The 17615-nt window shown below is 41.3% G+C and overlaps 1 protein-coding gene across 1 annotated transcript in view; it reads left to right on the top strand.

Annotated features, from left to right (window-relative positions):
• Nucleotides 1-17244, top strand: part of LOC149321138 (zinc finger protein RFP-like) — a 28299-nt gene extending 11055 nt beyond the window's left edge. Inside the window, exons 5-7 of the mRNA XM_089516354.1 lie at nucleotides 4682-4800; nucleotides 7493-7522; nucleotides 14480-17244. Coding sequence (XP_089372480.1) covers nucleotides 4682-4800; nucleotides 7493-7522; nucleotides 14480-14994 — 664 coding nt within the window. The 3' untranslated portion in view covers nucleotides 14995-17244. The remainder of the gene's footprint in view (nucleotides 1-4681; nucleotides 4801-7492; nucleotides 7523-14479) is intronic.
• Nucleotides 17245-17615: the final 371 nt, after the last annotated feature.

Raw genomic sequence — 17615 nt, forward strand, 5'->3', positions numbered from 1 at the left:
TGACCACATGACCATGGAGTTGTCTTTGACAACACTAGCTCCCTTAGTAATGGAGATGAACACTGCTCCCTATAGTTAGACATGACTAGACATTCATGTCAAGGGAAAACCTTTATCTTTACCATAAGCTTTTGACATGATCTTCATATCTTACAAATTCATTATGTCTTGAAAAGTTTCATTAGTCTGGGTTATCCACTACAATGGAAACTTAACATACTAGGTTAAGGGAGTTTATGGAGGTCACACTCTTTCAGTCTCAGAGGGACACAAAGACAAAGCCTGTCTGAGCAAATCTTGCCTAGAAAACCTCATGAGAGGTTCACCTTAGGGCTGCCATAAGTCAGAAATGACTTGAAGGCACAGAATAAAAATGAGAGGAACATTTCATTCTCACTTCTATCTCTGTATCAAGAAAGCTGCTTCAAAGAGCTATCCAGCCTTCCTAAACAACGGACATTATCAGACAAGGGAAATTGGAAGTATAATCCAATGGCAATCTGAATGCAATCTGGGGTTTAACATTATTGCATGATAGACTACCACACACAAATTCAGGCAATGGGAAGTCAGTCTGAGCGCAATCATGGGGTTTCACGTTATTGCGTGATAGACTACCACACGCAAATTCGGGCAATGACATGCTATTTTCGGGCAACGGGAAGCCAGTTTGAACGCAATTTGCATTCATGTAAATTCACTGAACTAGTGAATTCACGTAAATGCGTTCTGGCCCCACTTTCTTTTCATTCGAAATTAAGAGAAATTCCTCACGTGTAATAAAGTCCAATGTGGAATTGGTGGCTGTAGAGAGGAGGAAAACGACAGGGAAGTTACCTTCTTTGAACTTCCTTAAGTTAACTTAGATCTGGGCTGTAACTTTTCCAAGGGTCATTTTATGAGCAAAATTCTAGAGGCAATATGAAAAAAATACAAATATAAGAAGTTTATTTGTACTTATCATTACTTTCAGGCACATTTGTAATTTTTAATTGTTGAGCTGACCTGTGGTATAAACTAGTCTTTATACCCAGTTGTCTTGAACTGATAGTTTGGTTTTTACTTTTTTTCCCCATTTTAATAGTTTTATTGAGACATTAAAGGACATTACAGACTAAATATATACATTTCTGTAAGAGAACAATGTAAAGTTTCTTTTTAAAAAAACAATACATAAGCAACAATAAACAATGATCATCGTCAGCAACAACAACATTTTCTTTCCTACTTCAAACCTCTAACCTCTGACAAGCTAATAACACTAAACTAAAAGCTTGACTTCCTTGACTTGTCCATCTTAATCAAATATGTTCTAGTTTGGGTTTTACAAGTGCACTGCACCTTTATCTTACATGGGTAGAATGACCTATTCTATCATCACATTTCTGCTTCTGCTAAAAGCAACTAAAGAAGAGAGTAATACAGATGGGAGGAAAAAGAGAAAAGGTGCAGCCAGACATCTTGGTAAGAAAGAATTCTGACTTATTGTGAACGCACCAGCATGCTTATGTGTGCTGATTGTTGAACATGACAGTTCAGTCTTGCAGGAATCAACACTCATTTGACAAGACAGAGGAAGAGCATAAGAACAAGCTGTGGGTTCTTTCTGTAGCTTATTGGGGAAGAACAAACCAGAAAGCTAGGTTCCAAGTGTTGTGTTATTTGGTTCCAAGTGTTGTATTAAACCAGGAGTGGGCAACTACCGAGCACTGAGGGGCAGCAGTGGCTTTCATGTGACTTTATAGGGTTGCATCAACCCCCCCACCACCGATCTCCCCAATTTTTAAAAACTTCTTAGACATTGGGCCCAAATAGCTGCTCATACGCTTTAGGACATCTGGTTGACTTCCTGTTGAAAACAAAAAGGCCATCACCTGCACACACACACACAGACACAAAAAAAACTTGGCAAAAGTGCTCCCGTACCCTCTAAGAGTTGTGGAGGATATTTGGGACCATTTTAAAAAATAAGCTGAGGAATCCTGAGGAGGTTCAAAACTTTCTTCAAAAGTCTATGGTTTCAGGGAAGATGATGCCTCCCTGGTAAATTTGCCAGAGTGAAAACTGGAGAGGGCTCTTGTACATTTAATGGTTGTGTTGCCTGATGGGATGAGCTCCTGTCACTAGTCCCAGCTTCTGCCAACCTAGCAGTTTGAAAGCATACAAATGCAAGTAGATAGACAGGTATAAAATATTAATGGAGAATAAGAGGAAAAAAATTAAACCAAATTATTTTAAAAGAAATATGGGAAGATGAATTAGGATGTAAAATTTGTGATAATGAATGGAATAAAATTTGGGAACAAAGGCATTTGAAAAATTTATTGGTGCGAATTAAGGAAAATTATTATAAATTGATTTGGAAATGGTATTTGACACCAGTGTGATTACATAATATAAACAAAGATAATTCAAAATATTGTTTGAGAGGTTGTCAGGAAATAGGATCATATGCACATATGTCGTGGCAATGTAAATATGTACAAGAATTTTGGGAAATAGTAATAGTAGAGATAGAAAATATTATTAATGTAAAGACAAATAGAAAACCAAATATAGTATTGTTATCAATATACAATGAAGTACAATGGGGAAAAAAAGAAAAAACCTTGTAACAAATTTGTTTAATGCTACGAGATTAATCATAGCAAGAAATTGGAAAACAAAAATAAATGTGAAATTGTAGGACTGGTATAAAGGAGTTTGGAAGTTAGCAATTAATGACAAATTAACATGTAAATTGAAAGTAAAAAAAGGATTATGGAAAGGAAATGATTTTGATGAAATATGGAAAAAAATATTGAAAATGTACTAAGAAAAGAAGATGGGAAATTACCTCCACAGGAGGAGTTAAAATTTTCGATGGAATATAAAGAAGAGAATGGCTCCGGAGGTGAGGTGCACAGAGGTGATATTTGTATGGAAAGAATACTAAAATTTGTTTTGTAAAATTTCAAATATTAATTTTTAAAATAGATAGATAGATAGATAGATAGATAGATAGATAGATAGATAGATAGATACCACTTCTCAGTAGGAAGGTAATAGCATTCGGTGCAGTCATGTTGGCCACATGACCACCAGAGCAGTCCTTGGACAACTCTGGCTCTTCAGCTTAAAAACAGAGATGAGCATTGCCCCCTACAATCAGTTACAACTAGAGATTCATGGCAAGGGACTACCTTTACCTTTTTAGAAGCGAATTGGGAGCCAGCGTGGCTTAGTGGTTTGAGAGCTGAACTACAACTCATGTGATTAGGGTTCAAATTCCTGCTTGCCCATGGAAACCCACTGGGTGACTTTGGGTGAGTCACACACTCTCAACCCCAGAAAACCCTGTGTTAGGTTTGCCTTAGAGTTACCATAAGTTGGAATGACTTGAAGGCACATAACAAGAAAGAAATAATTCCTTACAAGCAACACCTGCTGAAACTCCTGCTTCTGTACAACCTTCTCCAGTTTTCACTCCGGCAACCCATCGCCCTGGTCCAGCAGCAATTGCATGCATCATGTGGATCTCAGGATATTGCCCATGTTTGTCGTGTAGTATTAGTCTACTCCAAGGAGAGTCCTCTTACATTTAGAGCAGAGGTGCAGGAAAATATTGCTGCAGGATTGTTTTTGTGTTCCCAGGGTCTCTGAAGGGTCTTAAACCTTTAAGACAAAAAAGAGTTTTTTTAGAAAAATCTTTTCCTTCCAAGTCCTTCCAAATGGCCTCTGAGAGGGAATGGCGGGTGGTTTTGACACTACTGTCCCTTGGACCATTTTAGGTTTGGGAAAGGCCTTATCTTTAACAGGAAGTGACATGGAAATTGACTCGATGTTGTAAAAATGGCCTCTCAGGGAAAGGGAAGAGAGGCGTGGTGTTTTACCCCCATTCCCCCAGAGGGCATTTGATGGCAAATGAATTGTTTTAACACAGGGGGTTGCAGCAATGGGTGCAGTCCTCTTAGGTCTATTTGGGGGCTAACATAGCTCCGACTATTGCCCACCTTCAATCAGAAGTTGATTCTAGGCTCAAAGTAGTTGAAAGTTTCTTGTGACGTTGTGTGCCTTCAAGTTGTTTCCAACTTACGACAATCATAAGGCGAACCTATCTTGGGGTTTTCTTGGCAATATTTGTTCAGAGTGGGCTTGCCTTTGCCATCCTCCAAGCCTGAGAGAATGTGACTTGCCTAAGTTCACCTAGTGAGTTTTCATGGCTGGGTGGAGATTGAAAATCTCATCTCCAGAGACATAGTCCAACACTTGCCACACTGGTCACCTCCAGTTGAAAGCTACCGAAAGCTACATACTGGTTACATGCAAATTGGTCCCCATATTTTGCCGTGGGCCCCAAAACATTGATGTTTGTGATACTCAGTAGCCTGGTACCATTCACCACGCAAATGATGTTTAGTCTCTCTGAGCAGATGATTTTCACAGCCAGAGGTAAAGTATGAAAACTGATTTTACAATATGTAATGATAACTACCTGCTTAGTTTTAAAAGAGGAAATAAATTATTGAAAGATATCAGTGATTATTAATCATGGTGCCTAGCATTATTTACTGCTTCCCGTTCCCCATTATCTCATTTATCATCTGTAAATGTCTTCCACACCAGATTTTCTGAGATATCAGAGCAGTTTGGTGCAAATAACAGGTTTTGTCATTTGGTTATGTTTTCGCCAAAACTATAGGTGCAAGGGAGTCATGTTTGAACTTCCCGCTCTGCTTGAATCTCCAGAACTAATGAAAAAACTCCAAAAATTAACCAAGGAGAGTGAGTCACTGCAGAAGGAACTGAAGAAATTCAGAGGTACCCAGTGTATTTGTTGTGATGGAAAATATTTTTATTTCCCCCTAAAATCAACAAGTGAATACAAGTCCAAGTCACTTTAGAACATGTTCAGTAATTAGGAAAGCAGTCCTTGAACAACAACAAAAAATCTTCAAAAGGAGATTGGAAAAGGACACAGCAGAACTGGGATATATTCACAATCTCTAGTCCAACAGTGGGTTGAAGGGACACGGTTTCCTGGCACACTAGTTAACACTCTAATCTCAGGAAGGCTCTCTTGTCCATTTTATCACATCTCCTTTCCGGTTCCCATTATACTGCATTCCTCTACCATTCAGATGGTTATCTACTCATCTTGGCTTTAGGCAATATCTTTCTTCCCAATGACTATCATTACAAATGAACATGTCAGTGATGTCACTTTATCCTCATGCCCACAAGCTTTGCATTTCTGTTACTATTTACACACACACACACACACACACACACCTCTTTATTTATGGGCATGAATGTTCATCTATAAGCATGTCACTCCATACATCTGATTAAGTAGATATCAGTTAGTCTCAAAGGTGCTACAATATCCCTTTGCATGCTGATCCACTGACTGATTAATCATGCTAAGGTGGTGTGAATGTGATAGCTGAATTTTTATTTGTCCCTTTGTGTGCTCTGATGCTTTAAAGAAGAAATGTGCAGTCTTTGGGTGGATCATTGGGTAGATAAATAGATATGTAAAATCAGAAGGGCATTTGTTAGTATATGCACTAATGCACTATGTAGTAATGTAGTATGTACTACTATGGGGTTGTTCCCACTTAAGATTTGAAACGATTTAAAATACAACGTTTTTAATAAAATCGATTCAAAATAACACTGTTCTTATCCCGCTATCCGAATCGCTTTGTTCATCGTTCCCATCTGGTTATTTAAATCGAAGTTTTTACCTGCAAGCGTTCCTACTTGGCATGAAATCGGTGTTTAAATAAAGCGATTCTTCTCCTCCATACCTTATTTGGAGCTGTCAATCAATAGTACGTCAGAATGACGTAACATTAATCCGGAATATTTGGAAGCGATTTATCTTTTGGCATCGTTTCCATTTCATTGACTGTTTGTGAATTTAGCGAATTTAGGAAAGCGAATTTAGGAAACCCAAGCTCTTTCCAGAGGAACTATGGGATAGGTTTTGCATGACAGCATCCCCTCTTCATGTCTCCCAAGACAGCCAGGGAGAATCCCTTCAGAGAGCCCAGAGATCAATGGGGGAGGCTTCTGGCAAAGCGAATTTAAGAAACCCAAGCTCTTTCCAGAGGAACTATGGGATAGGTTTTCCATGACAGCATCCCCTCTTCATGTCTCCCAAAAGACAGCCAGGGAGAATCCCTTCAGAGAGCACAGAGATCAATGGGAGAGGCTTCTGGCAAAGCGAAGCTCTTTCCAGAGGAACTATGGGATAGGTTTTGGAGGGCAGCATCCTGTCTCCCAAGACAGCCAGGGAGAATCCCTTCAGAGAGCCCAGAGATCAATGGGGGAGGCTTCTGGCAAAGCGAATTTAAGAAACCCAAGCTCTTTCCAGAGGAACTATGGGATAGGTTTTCCATGACAGCATCCCCTCTTCATGTCTCCCAAAAGACAGCCAGGGAGAATCCCTTCAGAGAGCACAGAGATCAATGGGAGAGGCTTCTGGCAAAGCGAAGCTCTTTCCAGAGGAACTATGGGATAGGTTTTGGAGGGCAGCATCCTGTCTCCCAAGACAGCCAGGGAGAATCCCTTCAGAGAGCACAGAGATCAATGGGAGAGGCTTCTGGCAAAGCGAAGCTCTTTCCAGAGGAACTATGGGAGAATCCCTTCAGAGAGCCCAGAGATCAATGAAGGAGGCTGCTGGAAAAGCAGGGAGGGAGCACTCTTCCCAAAGATTCTCTTTCCAGGGTTGGAGGAGAAGGCAGATTCCATTTGAGAAAGGGAGAGAGAAAGGCTCTATCCCCCCCCCCCCATTGATTAGAGCCCTTCCCTGCCTGGGCGAGATCAGATGTCTCCTCGCGAGGAGCCATCCCTTCCCTGCCTCTCCTCCGTTAGAAATGGGCTCTCCCCACACAGAGGGGAGGTTGCAATCCACCGGGGGAAGCCTTGAGCAGCCGGGACTTCAGGTGTTTAAAGCGCTGAAGAGATTAAGCGCCTGTAAACCATTAAAATAAAAAATAAAAATAATCCTTATCTCTTATTGAAAGACCACAGCGGACAAAGGGCTGAGGGAAGCAAAAATGGCGACAGCCAGACAGATGGGGACAGAAAGGGCAACTCCCCCAAGGACAGCCCCATCGCACTCCGCTCCTCCCATTCATCTAACGCAATTTCAAAGGCTGTCGTTCCTATTTAAATGCTCCGGTTCCTAAATCGAATCAATGGAAAAACGTAGGTCGGACCCTAGTGTTTTTTTTAACACGCGTTAAATGAGGAAAACTCGATTCAAAATTTTATTCCGCTCTACAATTCGATTTGTAGTGGGGATGATTGCGGGTTGCTCTAGAACCGTTCTAGTTTTAAATCGGATCCTAATAGGAACGCCACTCCTTGGATTCAATTCAGAACGCGGGGTTTCACCTAGTGAGAACAACCCCTTAGTATGTGTTATATATAGAGTCCATATGCTGTACATATACGATACTAGTTAGGACTTTTACCTACTTTCTTTCTTTCTTTTTATTAGAGACTCTGAAGGAACCAAAGTGGATAAAAGGTTAGTTTCTACAGAGTATGAGTATGTCTGAGCTAAGGTAAAGAAGAAGGGCATTCTAAAGCAATAGCCTCCTTCAACCATATAACTGCAATCTGTGGTTTGCTGTCAAACTAGAAGGAACCTTGGTTGTGACTCACATGCTCCTCTCACATTTTAGTTGTTGTTATTTCAGTTTTTAAAGGAAGGAAAGCTCTAAGACCAAAAGGGCAAGAAAAACAGGCAGAGGTCTCAAAGGTATGAAAGACATACTTAATATGAAGTTGAAGTCTTTCACAGACGGCATCTATAGTTTTCTGTGGGTTTTTTGGGCTATGTGGCTGTGTTCTAGAAGAGTTTATTCCTGACGTTTCGTTGACATCTGTGGCTGGCATCTTCAGAGAATACTGGCATGGAAATGATGTCATGCATTCTCTGAAGATGCCAGCCACAGGTGTTGGCAAAATGTCAGGAATAAACTCTTCTAGAACAAGGCCACATAGCCCCCAAAAACCAAAAGATAATAGCCCAATAAACATATTCAGGGATTGCTGGCCATGCAGAAAAATACAAACAAAAAATAAAAAACCCAAAATCCACAAAGAGCAGCATCTTTATTGGCCAAATGAAATATAAAAAAACATCATGCAAGCTTTTGAAGTTCCACTGGCTTCTTCATCATGGAAAAGTATATTTAAAAAATCATACAGGAGAAGAAAAGTTATGATAGTTTTTGTGGGTTTTTTGGGCTATGTGACTGTGTTCTGGAAGAATTTATTCCTGGAGTTTCACCTGCATCTGTGGATGGCTGGCTTCTTCAGAGCTGTGGTTGGCATCTTCAGAACCCTCTGAAGATGCCAGCCACAGACGCAGGCAAAATGTCAGGAATAAATTATTCCAGAACACGGCCACGTGGCCCAAAACCCCCACAAAAAACTGTGGATGCCGGACATGAAAGCCTTCGACTTCACAAAAGTGATGATATTAGAATCACATGCCTACATTTTGTATCAGATGTTGTTTCTGTTGTAGTTTTTTTTGTTCTGGAGGGATCTTAATGAAGGCAGAGGCCTATTATTATTATTATAGTTTATTTATATAGCACCTAAGTTTACACAGCGCTTTACATAGTCATCAACCAAGATACAGATAAAACCTGCCTATGGCGTACAATCTAAAATCAAGCCTATTACCCCAGAATCCATCCCTCAGTCACCCTTCTTCAGCTTCTGGTATCAAATTAATAACAAAAAGGATGTTTTAGGCAGGTAGCCAAAAGGGGGCACCCCCTAGTGCAGGAAATCAGCCACATCATATTAGGAAATCCAGATGGCTCGGCATGGGGGAAACCAAGGCACTTAGCCAAGATGAGATCACTCAAAATCAGCATAATCCCTTCACCAAGGAGTGTGATGGTGAGTGCTGGGCCAGGTGACTGCTTACATACAACAGGCAAAGGGAGTTTCCTTCTGGGAATTAAACTTTGAGGACATTCACACCAATTCTCTGGCTGTTTCCTTATATCTCATTCCATTCTTCTCTCCTAAAAAAGCCATTTAACTCCCAAAACACTGTCGCAGGACCCATTTCTTGCCATAAATATATGTGCCTAGACAACAGCAATTTGGTCTAGTTTGAAACCAGATAGAACCTTTGTTCAATTTCAACTGGACACCTCAGTAGCCAGTCACCCCACATATCACAGGCAGCTATGGAGCCATCCACATTCTGGTGGTTTAGGTAACAGGCCACTCCACTTCTTGGTCAGTAAGGACAGTAAAATTTAAACTCCATTAGCAGGAATGAAGTAACTTCTCTTGAAAGCCAGCTTGTCTCTGTCCTGTGTGAAGCCATAGGTTCCTTTCTTAGGCAGAGAACACTGAATTTCTCATGAAGCCTGTGTACTGCTACAGCTAGAAAAACATTTAGGTGCTCTATATGTAAAATTTGCCAATTATAGTCCAAATGAAAAAGCTTTATCTTTGCTGGAGGTAGAAACCTCAACAAATAGAAATCTCAAAGAATTAAGTTCCAGTACTTAGGCTCCCTCTTCTTTAGGATTGCCCTGGTGCAGCTAAATTTGGTATCTTTCAATCCAGGAAACATATTTGGGGTAGCCATGCTGGCTATGCAGCAAAATACAAGCAAATACAAATGCCACAAAATATTTAATTAGGCCAGTTATGTTTCTAGGGAACATAGGTGCTTGCCTTGAAAATATACTGAGCTCTTAAATCTCTTACGTTTCCTAAGAGGCCTTGGTAATATAGCAGTGTCTTTCCTACTTTTGTGTTTAAACAGCTCTGTGAGAACTCCCACACTGGTTTGTGCTCTTTTTCTAAAGAACATAATTTTTTTTAAAAAATTGGCAGGTATAAGAAAGAAGGGTTATGCATTCTGTACAGTAACTGCTCTTGCAACTGAAATATTTTATGGCAGAAGGAGGATTTTGCATTTTGCCAGCAATATTTTGCTTTGAGAGATAGAAAAACGTAATAGTGTTATTTTGGCCTTTAACACAGCCTTCAGGGCCTAATATCATCCTATTTGCATATACATAGGGATTTGGACTGTTGTAACTTCTTTAAGGTATTTACCTTGGCCTTAAGACTAGGGAAAGTCTGGGGATTCTGTTGGTCTACTATCCACCCTGTTGCCTAACAGACTCCCTAGCCGAGCTGACACAACTGGTCTCAGAGCTGCTGCTGGAGTCACCTAGGCTTCTGATCCTGGGTGACCTCAACATCCCCTCGAGACCAGTTTGACAAATCTTTCAGGTGCAGCTCAGGAGTTCATGGTTACCATGACAAATATGGGCCTTTCCCAGATAGTCTCTGAGCCCACACATTGCGCAGGTCATACCCTTGTTACGGTCTTCTGTACGGAGCAGGCACATCCGCGGGTGGAGGTAGTTAACATGTCTGCATTGTCATGGGCAGATCATTTCCTAATGAAGGTTGGGCTGAAGACCACTGTTCCCTCAGTCGGGAGTGGAGGACCTATTTGTATGGTCCGCCCTCGAAGGCTGATGGAACCCACTAGGTTCCAAGAGGCCCTAGAGGGTTCAGTGGCTGGCAGTGCCGACGATACTGTTGAAGCCTTGGTCAACATTTGGAACAATAATCTCACCAGGGCTATAGACAGTATTGCCCCCAAGCGTTCTTTCCAGCCCACTTCTAACCGTAACCCCTGGTATACCGAAGATCTTAGGAGAATTAAGCAGGTTAAACTACGACTTGAGCGTGACTGGCAAAGATCTCAGCTCATATCTGTCAGGACACATCATAGGATTTATCTTAAATCCTATAGTGTGGCAATAGATGCAACTAAGAAGTTAAACCACTTTTAAAGAAGCCTTCCCTTGACCCCCTGGACAGAAACAACTATAGGCCTGTCTCATTGTTACCATTTTTAGGCAAGGTAATTGAGAGGGCAGTCACTGTTCAACTCCAAGCAGTCTTGGAAGAAACGGATTTTCTAGCTCCATTTCATACCAGATTTAGGGCAGGCTACAGAGTTGAGACAGCCTTGGTCGCCTTAGTCAATGATCTCCATCTGGGCACCGACAGGGGAAGTGGGACCCTGCTAGTACTCTTGAACCTGTCACCAGCCTTCAATACCATTGACCACAGTATTCTTCTCGAACGCCTGAGAGAGCTGGGAATTGGAGGTTCTGCTTTGCAGTGGTTCCGATCCTACCTCTCAGGTAGATTCCAGATGGTGCCGCTTGGGGACAGTTATTCAACCAAGAGGGAGCTTAGGTCAGGCATTCCTCAAGGTGCAATTCTGTCCCCAATGTTGTTCAACATTTACATGAAGCCGCTGGGTGAGATCATCCGGAGACATGAGGCGGGGTGTTATCAGTATGCTGATGACACCCAAATATATTTCTCTATGTCTCAGACTGATGCAGTGACTAAGGATGGCATCTCTCCTCTGAATGGTGGTCTTGATGCAGTAATGAACTGGATGAGGGAAAACAAACTCAAGTTGAATCCAGATAAGACGGGGTACTTGCAATAGGGACCCCTAATCTGGGCATGGAGTTATGCCAGCCAGTTCTGGACGGGATCACAGTTCCGCTAAAGGACTCTGTTCGCAGTCTGGAGGTGCTCCTAGACTCGTGTCTCCATCTGACGGCTCAGGTGGACGTGACGGTCAGGAGCACTTGTTATCAGCTCCAGCTGATATGCCAGCTGCGCCTCTTCCTGGAGCGGGAAGACCTTGAAACATTGATACTTGCACTGGTAGCCTCTTGGCTCAACTTTTGTAACATGCTCTACATGGAGCTATCTTTGTGTCAAGTTCGGAAACTTCAATTGGTACAGAATATGGCAGCCAGGTTGGTTAGTGGCACAACTAGATCTGCCCATATCACACCAGTTTTAAAATCCCTTCATTGGCTGCCTGTTAGCTTCTGGGCAAGATACAAAGTGTTGGTTTTAACCTTTAAAGCCCTACATGGCCTGGGTCCTTCTTGTGGGAGCGCCTTCTCCTATATTATCCTCCCCACACTCTACGCTCCGCTGGGAAGAATCTGCTTCAACCAAGAGGACTAGACTCTCGGCCTCTACTATCTCTTTACTTATTCTGTACTGAAATTCCCCTAATCTCTCCTCTGCTCCATTATCCTCAGGTTGAGCACCCTTTTCCTTTTCTGAGAAGACTGAGGCAAAGAAGGTATTAATTCTGCCTTTTCTCTGTCCCCCGTTAACATTTTACCATCTTGTCGACGCAGTGGCCCTACCATTTCCTTTTTCTTAGTTTTGCTGCAGACATATCCAAAAAAGCCCTTTTTGTTGTTCTTAACCTCTCTAGCAAGCCTGAGTTCATTCTGTGCTTTAGCTTTTCAGACTTTACGCCTACACATGCCTGCTATTTCTTTTAATTCCTTTTTTGTGATTTTCCCTTTTTTCCATTTTTTATACATGTTCCGTTTAAAGCTTAGCTCAGTTGAAAGTTCCTTCATCATCCATCCTAGTTTCTTCAGACACCTTCCATTTTTCTTCCTCACTGGAACTGTTTTAATTTGTGCCTTCAGTATCTCCCTTTTGAGAAACTCCCATCCGTCCTGAACTCCCTTCTCTTTTAGTATTTCTGAAAGTGGGATCACACGCAATACTTCTCTAAGTTTACTGAAATCCGCTCTCCTAAAATCTAGGATGCATGTCTGACTATGTCTGGCTTCTCCTTTCCATTGAATAACAAACTCCAGGAGAACATGGTCACTTCCACCTAATGATCCCACCACTTGCACCCCATTAACCAAGTCATCCTTGTTGGTTAGGATCAGATCTAAAATAGCTGCCCCTCTTGTTGCCTCTTCCACCTTTTGGACAATGAAATTGTCTCCCAGGCAAGTGAGGAATTTGCTAGACCTTGAGGATTTTGCTGAGTTTGAATTCCAACAAATATCAGGATAGTTGAAGTCACCCATCACTACAACATCTCTCCTTTCTGAGTGTGTAGTCATCTGTTCTAAAAAGGCGTCATCCAATTCCTCCATCTGATTTGGGGGTCTGTAGTGGAGTCCCACCATAACGTCCTTATTGTTTCCTTCCCTTTTAATTTTTATCCAGATGTTCTCCACCTGGCTTCCAGTATTGATGTCCTGGATCTCTTCACTGGTGTAAATGTCCCTGACATATATTATTATTATTATTATTATTATTATTATTATTATTAAATGGCTTGGGCCCAGGGTACTTGGAGGACCGCCTCTCCCCATATAATCCGCCCCATATTAATCCGCCCCGCACACTCAGGTCTGCAGGGAAAAACTTGCTGGAGGTCCCAACTGCACGTTATGTGAGGACCTCGCAACAGGCCTTTTCAATCTCAGCCCCGATAATATGGAATAATCTCCCTGATGAGCTCCGCTCCACCACATCTTTGGACTTGTTTAAGACTAGTCTCAAGACCTTCTTCTTTTCCCAGGCTTTCCCCCCATGAGATGTGACTTTGGTTTCCCCTCTCTATTTGGTAACGACTCTGGCTATGTTTTTCTGGATTCCCCTACTCAGCTACTCGAGTATTAGTTTTATATGCTGTTTTATATCTTGTTTTATCTGTTTTATTGATTATTGTAATTTTATCTGGATTTGTACGCCGCTTTGATCTGAATTGGAAAAGCGGGGTAGAAATAAACTTTTATTATTATTATTATCATCCTTTATTTATAAAGGACTGTAAATTTACACAGCACTGTACATACAATCTTTTTAGTGCTATTCCTCCTCCTCTCTTGTTTGGCCTGTTTTTCTTGAAAAGTTTATATCTCTCTATTTCTACATTCCAATTATGAGACTCATCCCACCAGGTTTCAGTGATGCCTATTATATCACATTTGCTTTGTTGTACTAAGAATTTGAGTTCATCTTGCTTATTTCCCATGCTCTGTCCATTAGTATAGAGACATCACAGACCATGGTTCCCCTTTACTTGCTGCCTATGCAAGTTTTTTTTGCCTCCCACTGTTGGGTCCTTGCACTATTTGTTTTGTTTCCTCTATGACAGTTTGACTATTTTCTCCAGCCCTTTTGCCTTCCTTAATATTGTCTCCCTCCCCCACGAAACTCAGTTTAAAGCCCTCCTGATCAAATTCTTGAGACTGTTGGCAAAAACATTTCTTCCAACTGGTGTGAGATGCAACCTGTCCATTGCAAGAAGTCTCTCCTCATGGAACTGCAGCCCATGATCGAAGAATCCAAATCATTCTTGGCAGCACCATCTGTGGAGCCAGTTGTTCACAGCCGCTATTTTCCTCTCCCTTCCTGGACCGTGCCCTTCGACTGGCAGAAGAGATGAGATGACAACTTGAAATCAGGTGGCATGTATCCATTTCAATAAATAAATAAACAAAGGAAAGAAGTAAGGACTCACCTTTAATTAAACAAATCTAGTTTATTTACAGTGTGGACATGTGCCATGATTCTCAGAGCTTAGCTCCATGTCTTGATTGTCATGGTTGTTCTCTTCCAGAGGATGTGACACTGGACCCAGTGACAGCTCACCCTCGATTTATCGTGTCTGAAGATTTGAAAAGTGTCAGGTGGCGCTCTGTCCGTGAGGAATTGCCCTATGATGCCAGGAGATTTGACACTGTCCGCTGTGTCCTTGGCTCCCAAGGGTTCTCTTCAGGGAAGCATCACTGGACAGTGGACGTGGATCAAGGAAATTTTTGGGCTGTGGGGGCGGCCAGAGAATCTGTGAAGAGGAAAGGCCAGTTCAATATAGTTCCTGAGGAGGGAATCTGGGCTGTGGGTCTTCTCAATGGTCAGTACAAAGTTCTAACTTCACCTCCTACTATTATAAATCAGAGTAAGCATTTGAAGAAAATCCAGATTTGTTTGGACCGGGATGGAAAAACTCTGGCATTTTTTGATTTTGAAGAAAAGAAGCGCCTTGTTTTCTTTTCATCACTCACTTTTAAGTCAGAGAAAATATATCCTTTTTTCCGAGTTGGTGATATTAATACTGTCCTTTGTCTATGTTAAACTTTTTGTCACTGTCAAGAAAGACCTGAGCCTTATTTATCACACTGTTATAGTTATATAATATTATAGCACAATTATTCCACTTTAGTTATAGTGAGTTATTCCACTTTAGCTACCACAGTTCCATCATGTGAAATCCTGGGACTGGCACTTTAAGTAAGGGCATTTGAAATTCTCAGCCAAGGCACTCCAATGTCTTGCCAGACTAAAGACCTCAGGATTTCTTAGGATGGAACCATGGCAGTTAAAGCGGAATAATAGCACTATAGCTGGGCAGTGTGAACGGGCCCCTAGTCATGAAGCTCAGAACCAAAACACTCCAACACAGCAGTAGTGTGGGCAGAACTCACTTTTGTCTAGTATAATCTGGCATAATCTAGGTATTTGATTTTCTCCTTGAAACACTGCAAAGGACATTTCTTAAAGGCATAGTTTAGATTCCTATAAATTAATTCTCTACCTATGACATGGTCTTTTAAAATCCAAATAGTAATTTTTGCTGAATTTCAAGGCCCAACAACTATACTAAACTAGTTCCAGTTTTTAACAAAAAGTTTTATTATCTTCCTCATAGGTGGGGTTTTGGTACTGTGGTACATATAAGCACTCTTCATGCATATGACAAGATTTATTTTAAATTACTGCCTCCCTCAGGAAATACAAAAGAGGTGCATTCAGACAACCCATCTTTTAGGCATTTTATTATGAAATGCGGGGTTTGAAAACTATACATATACCCTCCCACCATTCACAAGAGACATAGAATCATAGAGTTAGAAGGGCCATCCAGTCCAACCCTCTGTCATGCAGGAACTCACAATCAAAGCACCCTCCCCCAACAGATGGCAATCCAGCCTCTGTTTAAAAACCTCCAAAGGCGACTCCACCACTCTCCTAGGGAGCATGTTTCACTGTCAAATAGCTCTGACCATCAGGAGGTTCCTCCTGAGATTTAGGTGGAATCTGTTTTCCTGTAGTTTGAATCCACTGTTCCTTGTACTAGTGTCTGGAGCCATGGAAAAGAAGCCTGTTCCCTCTTTGATATGACATCCCTTCAGATACTTAAAGAAGACCATCATGTTCCCTCTTAACCTTTTCATCAGGCTAAATATTTTCAGCTTCCTAAGCTGCTCCTCATAAGAAGACATGGCTTCCAGACTTTTCACCATTTTGTCTAGATACGTTCCAGCTTGTTGTCAACATCCTTTTTGAACTGTAGTGCCTAGAATTGGACACAGTATTCCAGGGGAGGCCTGCCCAAAGCAGAATACAGTGGTACTACCACTTCCCTTGATCTAGACACTATAGTCGTGTTGATGCAACCAAGAATCGCCCTAGCTGTCTTAGCTGCCGCATTACGCTACTGACTCATGTTCAGCTTGTGGTCTACTAAGATTCCTAGATCCCTTTCACATGAATTGTTGTCTAGCCAGACGTCCCCCATCCTATATCTGAGCGTTCCATTTTTAATGCTTAGGTGTAGGACCTAACAAATTTCTCCCTATTGAAATTCATCTTGTTAGCTTTAGCCAGCCCTCTAAACTGTCAAGGTCATTTTAAATTTTAATCTTCTCCTCTGATGATTTAGTAACCTTTCCCAGTTTGGTATCATCTGCAAATTTAATCAGCGTGCTCTCCATTCCTTCCTTCAAATCACAGATAAAAATGTTAAATAGCACAGGGCCCAGTACAGATCCCTGTGGCACTCCACTAGTCACCTCTCTCAAGGTGAACAGAAGCCATTGCTGAGCACCCTTTGGGTTTGGTCAGTCAGCCAATTACAAATTCACCTAACATTAGCATTGTCTAGCCTACATTTTATTAGCTTGTTTGCCAAAATATCATGAGCAACTTTGTTAGAAACCTTACTGAAATCAACATATGCTACATCCACAGCATTCACTTCATCTATCGGCTGTAACTCTTATAAAAAGGAAAAAAAAGAAATCAGATTAGTCTGGCATGACTTGCTTTTGAGAAACCTATGTTGACAGTTAGTGATGACAGCATTGTTATCTAAATAATTACAAACTGTCTGCTTAATGATCTGCTGTAGAATCTTTCCAGGTATTGATGTTATGTGTATTTTGCAATTGAATGTTTGTGCCCAGATACTACTATTATTGTAAGATATAGCCAATAGTCACAGCAGAATGTAGTCATCTTATCAAACTTTAACAGAGACTTCAGAGATGAGAAAGTTTTGCAGAAAAGTGGTATTATTTAAACACTGTAAATACAAAAATTAAAGTGGATCCACTTCATTTTCAGTTGAGTACTGCTTTAGCTATGGTACCTTATACTCTTCTGTATTGTGGGAAAAAATTCAATGCTTTAAATGTAAAGAATAAAATTAATTCAGATTAGCAGATTTATTTTCTGAGACTCCATCAGGGGGTTGACATGACTGGACATGTGCCAGATGTTCAGAAGAGCCCATCCATGACACTATTACATTTGTTCCTTCACGTTCACTGGGGTTAGGGGCACAGGAGTCCTTTCAAAAATGTGGGAAAAGGTGGGAAAACAGCAAATAACAAAACAAAAAAATTGTTTTCACCTGAGAAAATGCCTCGCTAGGAAACTAGGTTCTCCGGTGCAACTCTGTGGTCAACATCTGC

Source organism: Sceloporus occidentalis, unplaced genomic scaffold (genome assembly GCF_023333645.1).
Source record: "Sceloporus occidentalis isolate IW3139 unplaced genomic scaffold, rSceOcc1.0.p SCAF_1, whole genome shotgun sequence".
In the NCBI taxonomy this organism is placed as follows: Eukaryota; Metazoa; Chordata; class Lepidosauria; order Squamata; family Phrynosomatidae; genus Sceloporus; species Sceloporus occidentalis.